The sequence below is a fragment of the Perognathus longimembris genome, chromosome 3 (assembly GCF_023159225.1).
Source record: "Perognathus longimembris pacificus isolate PPM17 chromosome 3, ASM2315922v1, whole genome shotgun sequence".
Lineage (NCBI taxonomy): Eukaryota > Metazoa > Chordata > Mammalia > Rodentia > Heteromyidae > Perognathus > Perognathus longimembris.
The window spans coordinates 65385642-65399579 of NC_063163.1; the positions used below are offsets into that span (position 1 = coordinate 65385642).

Below are 13938 nucleotides of genomic sequence, written 5' to 3' on the forward strand. Positions count from 1 at the left end.
GTGTGGCTTGTCCTGACCCTCTGCTCCTCCCCTGCAGGTCCTCTCTGCCCTCCTCAGAGGGACCCACATGGCCCCGGTGTCCTGGAGCGTGTGGAGAGGCTGAAGCAGGACCTGCTGGCCAAGGTGCGTGCACTGGGCCGGGAGCTTCCCGTCAACACTCTGGACGAGCTCATCGACCAGCTTGGAGGCCCCGAGTGTGTGGCTGAGGTGAGCACCAGGGGCTCTGCCTCCCTGACTGGCTCTGGCAGCTCCTGCTGATCACCCGATATCACCCCCGGCCCCAGAAGAGGAGCAGAGCCCTGGCTTTTGCACCCATACCAGCCGGCTAGGCTCAGGAGGCTGGGCTGCCATGGAGGCATTCATGTCCCCTCGCCCTGACCCCAAGACTCTTATCTGTCCGGCCTGCTTTGGGCTTTGTCCCCTGCATCTTTGGGGCCCTGTCCTTCTGTTTTAGGTCCTTCATCTCACCTGGGTACCAGAGGGCTGGTGATGAAAGACTGGGCAGCTGAGACTCCCTGTAGGATAGCTGATACCACAGTGGAGGCCTAGGGCCCAGCAGAGCTTCACAGTCCCCACCACAGCTGGGGCTCTGGGCCTCAGTCGGGAGACAGAGGAGCAGGCACCGGGGCGCAGGCAACCGCCTCCTGAAAGCCTGTCCCTGGATTCCCTTTCTGATCACAGATGACTGGCAGGAAAGGCCGTGTCGTGTCCAGACCTGATGGGACAGTGGCCTTCGAGTCACGGGCAGAACAGGGACTGTCCATCGATCATGTGAACCTCAGGGAGAAACAGCGCTTCATGAGTGGGGAGAAGGTGGGCTCGGGGGTGAGAGGGCTGAGGTAGGGTAGTGGCTGAGGACACACAGGGGACTCAAAGCATGGGCGCAACAGACCACCCCAGCCGTGTGTGCACACATGCTTCTGCACCATGTGTTTGTGCATTTGTGTGTTCATGCAGGAGTGCATGCACCTGTGTGCTTGTGCATGGGTATACACCTGTGTGTGTGCACGTGTGCATGCGTGTGTGCATAATCACATGGCAATCCCCATAGGCCTTCCTGGCCTCTCATATCCCTGTGTTTCTGGTGGGTGTGTGTCATATCCCCAGAACCCTGGGACCCCATAGCTGAGTGGAATGTGGAGTGGTCCGCTAGCCAGGGCTGGACTGGATGCGCACCCTTTGCACTCTGACTCATCCCCACCTGCAGCTCGTGGCTATCATCTCCGAGGCCTCCAGCTCAGGTGTCTCCCTCCAAGCTGACCGTCGAGTCAAGAACCAGCGGCGGCGTGTCCACATGACCCTCGAGTTGCCCTGGAGTGCTGACCGTGCCATCCAGCAATTTGGTGAGCCTGGCCCCCACTCAGGCTCCGCCTACCCTAGTGGACCCATGGTCCAGTTCCTGAGAACCCTCTCTGCCTCCAGGCCGCACCCACCGGTCCAACCAGGTCTCAGCACCTGAGTATGTCTTCCTCATCTCGGAGCTGGCAGGGGAGCGCCGGTTCGCCTCCATTGTAGCCAAGCGGCTTGAGAGTCTGGTGAGCAGGGGCACTGGGGCAGCTCCATGACCTGAGCTGAAAAGGGCTCCCTGAGACCCAGGAGGTCGCAGCCTGGACACACTGACAGTTTCCCCTACCCTGGCAGGGTGCTCTGACCCACGGAGACCGTCGTGCCACCGAGTCCCGAGACTTGAGCAAGTACAACTTTGAGAACAAGGTACTTTGGGGAGAAGGCAGGACTAGAGGACTCCAGCCTCCACTATGGCCCTGCTGCCCACTCATTCCCTTCTGCTCCCCAGTATGGCGCCCGGGCTCTCAGCAGCGTCCTTACCACCATTCTGAGCCAAATAGACAACAAGGTGCCTTTGCCCCAGGGCTACCCTGGAGGGGATGCCGCTTTCTTCCGAGGTGAGCCCCCCTTGACCCAGCTAGGGCTCCTCATTCTTTTGGGAAAAGCAGGGGAAGAGCAGTAGGTTTCCAACATGGTTTGGGCACTCAGATTTGTAGGTTAGTTTTGTGTTGAAAGATCCCATCCCTCACACAGTGGCTGTGCAGGGCACAGGAGCCAGAACAACCCAGCATTCTCTGGGTAGGGAGTTTAGGTGGCTGGGACCCACAGGCAGGAGTTTGAGCCTATTCCCAGAGCTCTAGTCTCATCCTGGAAGAATAAAGAAGGCAGACCTCTCCCCCCATGCCAGGCGGAGCAAGGGGCCTGTGGGAGGGCTGGCACACCTCCTAGGAGTCCAAAGATCAGCATGCAAGACCTCTTCCCACAGATATGAAGCAAGGCCTGCTGTCAGTCGGCATTGGCGGGCGAGAGTCACGGTCTGGCTGCCTGGATGTAGAGAAGGGTGAGTCTCCCCAGCTGGGCCAAAGTGGGAGAAATGCCAACCAATAGCCTCAGCCTGATACAGCCCCTCCCACCCCCAGACTGCTCCATCGCCAAGTTCCTGAACCGCATCCTGGGGCTGGAGGTGCACAAGCAGAATGCGCTCTTCCAGTACTTCTCAGACACCTTTGATCACCTCATCGAGGCGGACAAGAAGGAGGGCAGATACGACATGGGCATCCTGGGTGAGCTGTGGAGACCCAAGGGCTCTCAAAGAGGACCAGGGAAGGCACTTTTCCCAGCAGAACTGAGATTTGTGGGGTTCATTTGCAACGAAAAGCCTTTATTTCGAGAATTGATGTGCACTCATCCTTTATCATAAAAGATCCTATGACTGATGCATCTCATCATGAGGTCCACTTAGGTGGTTGTAAATCGAGGACTAGGCTGTAGTGGCTCCTGGCTACCGATGTAGATGATGAGTACAAATGGTGCAGGCCATGTGCCAATAAAACTTTATGCCGGAGCACCAGAGACTCATGCCTATAATCCTATCTATTCAGGAGGCTGAAGTTGGAGGATCCCAACTTGAAGCCAGCATGGGCAGGAAAGTCTGTGACACTCTTATATTAAATTAACCACCAAAAAATCTGGGAGTTGAGCTATGGCTAAATTGTAGAGCTGCCTTGAGCAAAAGAAGTTCAGGGATGGTGCCCAGGCCCTGAGTTCAAGCCGGAAGGGAGGAAGGAAGGAAGGAAGGGAGGGAGGGAGGGAGGGAAGGAGGGAAGGAAGGAAGGAAGGAAGGAAGGAAGGAAGGAAGGAAGGAAGGAAGGAAGGAAAACCGTTGGTTGTGGTCAGGAGCAACATGCTGGTGGCTCACACCTGTTAATCCTAGCTACTCAGGAGCCTGAGATCTAAAGATCCCAATTTGAAGCTAACTGAGCAAATAAATCCAAAAATCTTACCTCCAGTTAGGCAGCAAAAATGCTAGATGTAGAGGGGCTGGGAATGTGATCTAGTGGTAGAGTGCTTACCTAGCATGCATGAAGCCCTGGGTTCAACTCCTCAGCACCACATGTACAGAAAAAGGTGGAAATGGCACTGTGGCACAAGTGGTAGAGTGCTAGCCTTGAGCAAAAAGAAGACAGGGATAGTGCTCAGGCCCTGAGTTCAAACCCCAGGACTGAAAAAAAAAAAAAAAAGCTAGATGTAGAGTGTGGCTCGTGGTAAACCAGCTTTGAATGAAAAAGCTAAGCAAAGGCGCCTGGCCCTGAGTTCAAGCCCCAGTATTGGTACACACACACACACACACACACACACACACACACACACACACCAGCTTTATGCCTGGCCCTGAGTTCAAGCCCCAGTATTGGTACACACACACACACACACACACACACACACACACACACACACACACCAGCTTTATGCTAAGGGCATGGTCCAGGTGGTGAAGTCCTGACCTAGCATGTATGAGGCACTGGGTTAAATCCCCATTCACACATACACACACACACACGTGCAACCTTTTTGTTTTAGTTATGGGGGTTGAACTCAGGGCCTGGGTGTTGTCCCTGAGCTCTTTTGCTCAAGGCTAGTGCTCTACCACTTGAGCCACAGTGCCATTTCCAGTTTTCTCGTGGTTAATTGGAGATAAAAGTCTCACGGACTTTCCTGCCTGTGCTGCCTCGGAAGCTTGATCCTCAGATCTCAGCTTCCTGCATAGCTAGATTTCTAGGGTGCCCAGCTCACAAACTTACTTATACAAACATTATGAACGGCTGATAACAGCTATACAGAATGGGACGCTTAGATACATGGGACCTACTAGACTTATAGGCGACATGTGCAGCCCCTGAATGAGAAGGGTCATTGACCTCTACTAAGATGAGTGTGTCTTGACCAGGCTGTGTCTGCTGCATTATACCCACTTTGTTGTTGCTTCTGGGGTATATTCCAGCCATGAGACCAACAGCTGCCAAGTGCAGGCCCAGCAAGGCCCCAATGTTAGACCCACAGGTGAGAATTAGAATGCCGAGGCTCCTAGGCTCAGCTGCTTCCCTCTCACCCTCTGTAGACCTGGCTCCTGGCATCGATGAGATCTATGAGGAGAGCCAGCAGGTGTTCCTGGCCCCTGGGCACCCACAGGACGGGCAGGTGGTCTTCTACAAGGTGAGCAGGAAGCTGCCTAGCTTCTAGCCTTCATCAGGCCCTGGTGTACTAACGCCACCCCACCCCTGGCAGATCAGCGTGGACCGAGGCTTGAAGTGGGAGGAGGCATTCACCAAGTCACTGGAGCTCGTGGGCCCCTACGACGGCTTCTACCTCTCCTATAAGGTGGGCAGCTGTGGAGCCCCAGGGTGCTGCCCCCTTGGCTGCCCTGAGGCAGGACCAGCATGGGCAGAACTGAGTGGGTCTTGCTCCAGAGCCCCCCACCCCCTCGTGAGCAACAGTAGCCTCCCCCACCCAGGGCCACAGCCTCATCTGCTTCTCCCCTCCCCAGGTCCGGGGCAACAAGCCCAGCTGTCTCCTTGCAGAGCAGAACCGAGGCAAGCACTTCACTGTGTACAAGCCCAACGTAGGCCGGCAGAACCACCTAGAAACCCTGGACAGCCTATGCCGCAGGTTCCACCGGGTAGGAAAGGGGCAGGGCTGACCTCCCCAGGCGCGCCAGCCAGGTCTGCCACCAGCTTATGTCCTTTGCTCCCGGGGATTCCATCCCTTTGGCCCTGGGGTGCTTGGGCTGCCTGCAGGGGTTCCCTGGGGTGGCGGCTCACAGCCCTGTGTACCCAGGTCACTGCCGAGGAGGCCAGGGAGCACTGGGAAAGCAACTACACCTACTCGCTGACACACTGCAGCCACACTGCCTGGTGAGGGCGGGCCCCAGGTCCTGTGAGGGCGGAGGAGCCGTGCTGAGTGTGCAGCCTGGGGGGGGGGGGAGGCTGGGAAGTGGCCGCTGGCACGGGGGGGGGGGCGGGGGGCTGAACTACCAGAGGGCAGGGACACCCGCGGGACGGGACAGGCCTCTCAGATGAACGCTCTAACCCGTCAGGAACCAGCACTGCCGGCTGGTGCAGGAGGGCAAGGACTGCACGCAGGGCTTGCGCCTGCGGCACCACTACATGCTGTGTGGGGCCCTGCTGCGCGTGTGGGGCCGCATTGCGGCCGTGATGGCGGACGTCAGCAGCAGCAGCTACCTGCAGATCGTGCGGCTGAAGACCAAAGACAAGAAGAAGCAAGTGGGTGAGTGGGCGGGCGGTGGGGGGCGGGCAGCGGCGGGGCCGAGGGCGGCCCTGACCCGCACGCCCGCGCTGCCCGCCCGACACAGGCATCAAGATCCCAGAGAGCTGCGTGCGCCGCGTGCTGCAGGAGCTGCGGCTGATGGACGCCGACGTCAAGCGCCGGGGCCTGCCGGACCCCGGACTCCCGGCGCGGCCCCTCACCCCGCGCATGCTGCCACTACCCTGCGACCCAGGCGAGGTTCTGGATCTGACCTACAGTCCCCCGGCCTTGGAGGCCTTCCCGGCCCCGCTGCCCCGCTTCACCTTCCCGCCGCCGCCTCCCGAGTCCCGCGCCCTGCTGCAGCTGGGCGCGCCCGACCCCACTGCTGCCGACCCCGCCGCCTTGGCGCACCAGAGCTGCGACATTAACTTCAGGGAGGTGTTGGAGGACATGCTGCGCTCCCTCAACGCCGGGCCCTCGGAGCCCCCAGGCCCGCTGGTGGGTGCGGGGGGCGCAGGGGTCGGCGGCGGGGGCCCGGAGAGGCAGAGCGTCATCCAGTTCAGCCCCCCGTTCCCCAACTCCTAGGCCGGTGTCCCCTCAACTGACCGTCATGCGCCCCATGGCGTAGCCTCTCCTGGTGTGGGAGGCCCTGCGACTACTGAGGGCGCCGCCTGCCCACAGTGCCTTCCCCGCCAGGCCGCGCGCACAGCGGTCTCAGGGCCCACTCAGGACGAAGCCTGGAAGCCGTGAGGCTGGTGGTCCCGAGCTGCAAACTCAGGAAACCCGGTGCTCAGGCCCCCCGCTGTCTCTGGGAGCTCCGCGGGGCAGCCCCCATTAATATATGCAATCCCTCCCATTCCCTAAATTATTGCCTGTCCACCCTTCACCACCCCCACCCCCATGCCTATAGTCCATGGGTGGGCAGCCTTCTGGTTTCTACATGTATTTATAATGAGCTCTAATGTATATAATGTAAAAACATTTTTTAAATATATGTGTTTTTTGCCTACCTCCCCTCCTGTCTGCTCCTGCACCCTGCAAGGACTGGCAGCTACCTCCTAAGGGCTGACAGATGCCTGCAGTGTGCCACCAGCCAGCCGATCCCTAGGGCCCAGGATAGCCTGGTTGTCGTGAGGGGACTTCTGGGGAGGGGTTTGCTTCTTTGCCTGTGTCCTCCAGATGATTCCTCAGGGGTCAGACCTTTTCTAGAAGCCAAGGGACTGATGGCCGTCCTTTGGTAGTACCTGGCTTCTGTCTCAGAAGCTAGGAACCACCGCAGCCCTCTGGTCCCATTGCCTAAAGCTCACAGCTGAGCAGGAGACCCCATGAGGCAGCTCTTAGGACCCCTGACCCCAAGGGCCAGGGCCTCAACCTCTGCCTCCTGTCCAGCCCGAGACATTCCTGGCCACATCCATGGCTCTCCTTCACAGTAGCCAATCTAGACAATAATCCCCATATACACTAAGGAACAGAGGCAGCCTGTGGCTTTGGAGAACTGGAGGACAAAAGCACACACACCCCTCCAGGCACCGGCTAGCTGCTTCCTCATGGGTGACACCATGCCAAGAACAGCCACTTAGGTGAATTATCTCCTGGGGAACAAGCCCTGCCCACCCCCCCACACCCCCCAGGGCTGGCCCAGAGGATCAGCAGGGCCCTAGAGCAGCTGATCCAGATCTGCCCTGTAGCCCAGCCCCAGGGGAAGGTCCTGCCCTCTGCATCTCAGAGGAGCCCCACTCCAGGAAGGAGGACACAGGAGGCCAATTTCTATGTTTTATTTCCACAAGGCAGCCAGGGACACGAGTCCAAGCCCACGGTGCGGGACCTTCCTCCAGCGGGTGCACGCCAGGTTCTCGGGTCTGCCCCACCAGAGGCTGGTTTGCAGGCAGACCGTCATGGGTGCCAGGGGAAGGCTCCGAGGGCGAGGGCAGGAAGCTCGGCAGGGCACACACTTGTGGGGCTAAAGGTAACAGGGCAGGTCCTTCTCTATCACCTGTGGGGATAGTGAGGTCAGGGGCCGCCTCTCCCAGCCCCCACCCCGCCGGTTCCCGGAGGGGCACCTTACCAGGGGCTCCTCCATGGGACCATACCGCTTCACCACGCAGCCATTCTTGTCAACGAGGAACTGCAGGAAAGGAGAGAAGTGACCAATGGGTGCAGGGGGGTAGGGCACAAGAGGGCACTTCAGGAGCGCAGCCTGAGGGGCGGGGGGGGGGGGGAGCGAAGGGCGTTTGCCCCCATTCGCAGGACCCTTACCTTGGTGAAGTTCCATTTGATAGCGCTACAACAGAAGGACAGAGCATTAGGGGCTGGCTTTCGGCTGCCCGCCCCCCCTCGCCTGCCCCACCCCAGCCGGGACCACTCACTTTCCCAACATGCCCCTCCCCTTGGGCTGGACTTTCATCCATTTCCACAGCGGGTGGGCATCGTCCCCGTTGACACAGATCTTGCTATACATATCGAATTTGACGTTGTAGGTGGCTGCAAATTCCTTGATCTCCTGATTATTCCCTGGCTCCTGTGCAGCAGGACAGGCATGGGGAGGGGTGTACCACTGCACACACTCAGACCCTGTCCCCCTCTCCGCCTCGTCCCCTCCCCGACGATGCCACTCACCTGCCTCCCAAACTGGTTGCAGGGGAAGGCCAGGATCCGTAAACCACACTCAGCGTATCGGGCGTGCAGGTCAACAAGCTGAGAGTAGTTTACGTCGGTTTTGCCTCATTTTGAGGCCACGTTGGTGACGATACATACGCAGCCCCTAGACGGGGTGGGTGGGCAGCGGTCAGGCAAGATCCAGAGTCCCCCCCCCCCCCCCCGCCCCGGGCAGCCCTGCACCCCACCACGGCCAGGCAGGCACCTACTTGTATTTGTCCAGGCAAACCATATGCCCATCAATGTCCCTGGCTGAGAACTCATGCATGGAGCGAGCACAACGCCAGTCATCACGTGACGCACACTGCAAGGAAGAGAGGGGGGCTGAGCCGCGGCGAGGCCGGCCGGCCCGGGAAGCTCCGTGTCAAGGAAACCAACGTCCTGGGGCACACGAAAAGTTGACGCTCCTCCTACTTTGGGGCGCGCACGCCCCTCCACAGCAAAGCCGTAAGGTGGCACGTTTGAGTCCCCCCAAAAATGGGACGGCGGCAGGACTGAGGATCAGCCCCCTCCCCTGCACACACCGGGTCCAGAAGTTCGGTGCAGCCGCACTCACAGGACTTCTGGGCCGCCGCGCGAGGACTAGCGCCCCTCTCCGAGGATCTGGCCTTTCTGCGCCCGCCGGCGCAGGCCCGGCGACGGCGGGGAGCCCTGCGCCTCCGCGCTCGGCGCCGAGACCCCCGTCTCCGCCGGCCGCGGGGGCTCCTGCCCCGCCGCCGGCCGCGTCTCGGGGAGCCCGCGGCGGGGCGGACCATGCCCGCAGGTGTGGGGCCCGCCAGACGCGGTTTCCAGACAAAAGGCCGGTAGCCAGGGAGCTGCGCCGCCGATTGTGACGCACCGCGCCCGGCCGGGGGGAAGCCAGGGGAGTGGGCAGGGAGGCCCGGCGGCCCGAGAGGTTTCTGGCGTCCTGGGGCGATCCCGATTTTCAGCTCTGCTGGCCCAGTGTGTCCACTCAGCGTCCACGCGCTCGGCCCGGGGGCGCCACCCGCTCCCCACCCCCCGCCCCGTCCCAAACATCAGCCCCAGACCCCCGGCCCCGGCTGACCCGCAACTCCGAGCCAGTCCTCACCTCGCCCACGGCCCGAAACACTCATTTATCCTCTTCCCGGTTCAGCGCCACACGTCCTAGCTGACCTTCCTCACCCACCCGGGCTCCGACCCTTGCCTGCCATCCTGGCCACAAGCGCCTGACCCCAGCCCACCGACCCAACCTCAGTGCCACGGAAAGCGAGCCTAGGCAGGTCGCCGCGTCCGCGCAGGGCCTGGCCTGGCTGGTGGGGGGTGCGGAGACATCGACCCCTTGACCTCGGTCACCATGGCCGAGGGACCCACGCGCTGTCGCGGCTGCGCAGGCAGAGAGCCTCGCGCCCTCCCCAACCGCCTCCCAGAGGGACAGCGCTCACCATAGTCCCCGCTAGACCGGGCACAGCCAGGGCTCCGCACAACAGCGCCGGCTTCAGCAGGCGGGTTAAGCGGCCTAAATTCATCGCGGCGGCTGGAGCCAGCGGCTCCTCCCCTCGCCCAGCCGGCCAATGGACGCGCGCCCGTGCACCTCGCCTGCCCGCCTTCTGCCACGCCCACATACGTTTCCATTGGTCAGCAGTGCCGTCGCTGCGGAAGCGCGGCAGCGGTAGCCAATAGCAAGCCAGGGTGGCAGGGGAGGGGGCGTGGTCAGATCTGCGGGTTTGTTGTTGTCAGCGATTGCGCATGCTCGCCATCGGGCGGGGGGGGGGGGGCGGGGCGGGGAGGAACGGGAACGCCCCGACTACACGGGCCCGCGTTGGTGGCAGCGGACAGTTATCCTGGCAGTTGCCCGCAGCGTGGCGGAGAGCCAGAGCCTTTTTTTTTGGGGGGGGGGGGGGAGGGGGGAGGGATACTCTTGGAAACTAGGGGCGGGGCTCGAAATCGCACCAAAAATCGCCCTCCAAAAAAAGACCTTTGAAAACAGGAGTTTGAGCCCGGCGCTGGTGGTGGCTCATGCCTGTAATCCCAGCTATTCTCAGGAGGCTGAGGTCTGAGAATGGAGGTTCGAAGCCAGCCCAAGCAGAAAAGCCCATGAGACTCGTTATTTCCAACTAACCACCAAAAAGCCAGAGGTGGAACTGTGGCTCAAGTTCACTAGCCTTGAGCACAAAAGCTCGGGGACGGGCAGAGCCCCTGAGTTCAAGCACAAAACAACAACAACAACAAAAATCGAGTTTGGCTGGGGGCGGGTGAGGGTTGGTGACTGTGAGATCCCTGTCAGGTGGCTTGGTGTAGACCTGGGGGGAGGCCCTAACAATTTATACAACCCCCTACACTGCCTCCACCTTCAGGCCAGGGTCCCTAAGAGTGTTGTTGGTCCCTTATGCTACTTTATATAGAGAACAGTGACCCTACGGACATCAGGACAGTGATCGTTGAACTCAGATCCCACCGCAGAGACAGCAGGACCACAGCCTTAACTGGCTCATAGGGAGAAAATAAAGGTTCAGGGTTTTGCCCTCCTCCCCTCCCCCAAGTCTAGCCTTCCATTGTTTCCATGGGTGTTTGGCCTCTGCTGTGAAGAAGACCTGCCTCATTCTTGGGAAGTGAGTCATAGGAATTCTTCAGCTGGCCTGTCCACCCCCAAGGACCGGACATGGACCTGGGAACTCACTGGTGGCCTGACTACATACTACCCACAAGTCTCACTGACTGACTTTTCTGGGGACCCAGCCCCAAGCTGGTGGCTCACACCTATAGCCCAAGCTCTACTCAGGAGGCTGAGATCAGAGGCTCCTCAGTTTGAAGCCGGACCAAAGTAAGAAAAGTCCTCGAGATTCTTATCTCCAACTAGCCAAAAGTGAAGGTGTGACTCAAGTGAGTCAGAAAAAGTCTTGAGCAGAAAAAGCTAAGGGATGGATGACACCCAGACCCTGTGCCAGTTCTGGCACAATAAATAAAATAGTCCTGGAGATAAGACTGTGGCTGGCAAGGTTGATTTTTGGAGAGTCCGAGAGTCCCCACTTGCTCCCCTAGAAGTATGGTAGGAATCTCTGTGGCCTCTTATCTAGGAGTCCCTCTTGTCTCAGAGGTTCCTCTATATCAGGAAGGCGTTTCCTTGGGGCCCTGTACGGGGTGACAAGGCAAGGCTGGGCTCCACTTGCTGTTCCAGCCCTCTGGGAAGGCTCTGCCCTTGCCCCTTCACTTCAATTGTTTATCCGCACAAGAGTTGTAAACACACCCCTAAAGGCATGCCAGAAAACCAGCTCAGGGCCAGATGGCAAGCTGGAGGACTTTACCCCCACCACACACCTCTTTGACTTGGTGCCAACTGTGAGCTGGGCAGAAATGTGAAGAAGGAGGCGAAGGCTGGAGCTGCTCATGTTGGTTTGAGGAAGAATACTTGGGGGGGGGGGGGATGGGAGGAGGAGGGATGGATTTGCACCTGGAGAGTCCCACTTTCCTTAGTGACTCCATGTACCAGTAGGAAAATGAGGTCCTGAGGGGTCTCCCGGGAGGCCATTCTGCAGTGACTGACTGTAATTCTTAGTGGTCCAAAGCAGCCAGAAGCTCTGAAACTACTGGGACTGTGGCCTGAATTTTTTTTTAAATTTAGCTTTTTTGCTTAAGACTAACTACCACTTGAGCCAGAGATCTACTTCCAGCTTTTTTGGGGGCGCGGGGGGGGGGTGGTATTTTATTGGAAGTAAGAGTCAGCCAGGCACTGGTGGCTCACACTTGTAATCCTAGCTACTCAGGAGGCTGGGATCTGAGGATCACGGTTTCAAGCCAGCCTAGGCAAAAAAGTCCCTGAGAACTCTTATCTCCAATTAACCATTCCAAAAACCAGAAGTGGCACTGTGGCTCAGGTGGGAGAGCACTAGCTTTGAGCATAAGGACAGCGCCCAGGCCCGGAGTTCAAGCCCCACAACTCATAAAGAGAAAAGAAAAAAAAGAAATAAGAGTGCCACGATCTTTCCTGCCTGGGCTGATTTTGAACTGTGATCCTCAGATCTCAGCCTCCTGAGTAGCTAAGCTTTTTAAGTGTGAGCCACTAGCACCTGATTTCTGGTCTCTTTCAAGATGAGTTAGTTCCTTTCTGCAGACCTGGATGCCAAGTACTGGCTGAGGGGGTAGGGTGAGAGGAGACTCTTCTGAGCCATCTGGACAGGTGGGCCAGGGATTTCAAGCCTTAGATTTCAAGATTTACCACACGCATTCTTGGAGGAGAAAAAAAGCTGGATGCCAGTGGTGCAGGCCCATAATCTTAACTACTCTGGAGGCTGAGATCTGAGAATCACAATTTGAAGCCAGCCCAGGCAGGAAAATCTGTGAGACTCTTATCTCCAAGTAACCACAAGAAAGCCCAAAGTAGAGCTGTGGCTCCAGTGGTAGACCACTATCCTTGAGCAAAACACTCTCAGGGACAGTGCCCAGGCCCCGAGTTAAAGCCCCAGAACCAGCCAAAAAAAAATTAAAAAAAAAGAAGAGCCAGGTTTCAAGTCCAAAGTCACTTCATGGTGTGAAATGTGTAGGCCACTGTGGGCTGTGGAGGCTGCGAACTTTCAGGCATCCTTGGACAGTGGTTCTTTGTGTACGCTGTTGAGCAGCGTGGGGCCGGGCGGCACTGCCATCAAACAAAAGGGTGTTTCTTTAGAGGAAAGCTACACTGCTGACACCCATTCTTGGAGGAGAAAACAAGCCAGATTCCAGTGGCTCAGGCCCATAAGCTTAACTACTCCAGAGGCTGAGATCTGAGAATCACAATTTGAAGCCAGCCCAGGCAGGAAAATCTGTGAGACTCTTTATCTCCAAGTAACCACAAGAGGAGTTTGTGTTTTCTCCAAGAAAGCCTACTGATACTGTAATTCTGGCTAATTCACGATTACATAATTAATTATGTTTGGTTGTACAAAGTGCACAATCATGACCTCCTGCCTTGGCTCTTTGTGTGTATGTGTGTACCAGTTCTGGGATTTAACCTTAGGACCTCCCATTCTATCACTTGAGCCACAGCTCCACATCTGGCTGTTTGATAGTTAACTGTAGATACAGGTTTCACAGATTTTTCTGCCTGGGCAGGCTTCTAACCAAGACATTCAGCTCTCAGCCTCCTGAGTAGCTAGGATTTGCTGGCGTCACTCAGCTTGTTTCTACCCTTTGGCTCTCTCTCTCTCTCTCTCTCTCTCTCTCTCTCTCTCTCTCTCTCTCTCTCTCTCTTTCCTTCTTTTTGTCAGTCATAGGGCTTGAACTCAGGGCTTGGGTGTTGTCCCTGAGCTGTTTTGCTCAAGGCTAGTGCTCTACCACTTGGAGTCACAACACCTCTTCTGGTTTTCTGGTGATTAACTGGAGATCAGAATCTCACGGATTTTCCTGCCCAAGGCTGGCTTTGAACCATGATTCTCAGATCTCAGCCTCTCGAGTAGCTAGGATTACAGCTGTGAGCTGCCGGTGCCTGGCTCCCTTGAAACTCTTTTCCTATTGGCCACAGGCCATGTTCAGGTTGCCCTGGCTCAGGCCGCAGGCCTGTCCACCATAACAGCTTGGTGGCCTCTGACGATGGCTCCCTCCCTCGCCTACACGCACCTTCACCTGCTTCCAGACACCTGGCAAACCTCCTACTCTTTGTTCTATTTCAGGAACACTTAGCAATCCCAGTGCCAGTCGGAGGCACATTGCAGTTATTAGCCAGTTACCTAGGAAGTAGGTGCTGCTGTTCTGTCCCTGCTTCGCAAAGCTGAGATGGTAGGAGACACTGAGGCACAGAAA

The 13938-nt window shown here is 57.9% G+C and overlaps 2 protein-coding genes across 5 annotated transcripts in view; one reads left to right on the forward strand and one right to left on the reverse strand.

The window, feature by feature from the left end:
• Sbno2 (strawberry notch homolog 2) overlaps window positions 1-6560 on the forward strand; it is a 71965-nt gene extending 65405 nt beyond the window's left edge. For all 4 annotated transcript variants that reach the window (XM_048341798.1, XM_048341799.1, XM_048341797.1 and 1 more), the window contains 14 exons: window positions 38-207; window positions 682-813; window positions 1208-1343; window positions 1423-1535; window positions 1642-1713; window positions 1796-1904; window positions 2273-2347; window positions 2427-2570; window positions 4406-4500; window positions 4573-4665; window positions 4832-4963; window positions 5122-5198; window positions 5381-5571; window positions 5657-6560. In XM_048341798.1, the coding sequence (XP_048197755.1) occupies window positions 38-207; window positions 682-813; window positions 1208-1343; window positions 1423-1535; window positions 1642-1713; window positions 1796-1904; window positions 2273-2347; window positions 2427-2570; window positions 4406-4500; window positions 4573-4665; window positions 4832-4963; window positions 5122-5198; window positions 5381-5571; window positions 5657-6135 (2018 nt within the window). In that variant the 3' untranslated portion in view covers window positions 6136-6560. The remainder of the gene's footprint in view (window positions 1-37; window positions 208-681; window positions 814-1207; window positions 1344-1422; window positions 1536-1641; window positions 1714-1795; window positions 1905-2272; window positions 2348-2426; window positions 2571-4405; window positions 4501-4572; window positions 4666-4831; window positions 4964-5121; window positions 5199-5380; window positions 5572-5656) is intronic.
• Window positions 6561-7310: 750 nt separating this feature from the next.
• Window positions 7311-9747, reverse strand: Gpx4 (glutathione peroxidase 4). Its single transcript, XM_048341807.1, has 7 exons — window positions 9609-9747; window positions 8415-8509; window positions 8167-8311; window positions 7917-8068; window positions 7807-7831; window positions 7616-7675; window positions 7311-7543 (listed from the first exon to the last, which is right to left on the reverse strand). The coding sequence occupies exons 1-7, from the start codon at window positions 9690-9692 to the stop codon at window positions 7511-7513; spliced, it is 594 nt and encodes a 197-aa protein (XP_048197764.1). The 5' UTR covers window positions 9693-9747; the 3' UTR covers window positions 7311-7510.
• Between the last annotated feature and the right edge of the window lie 4191 nt (window positions 9748-13938).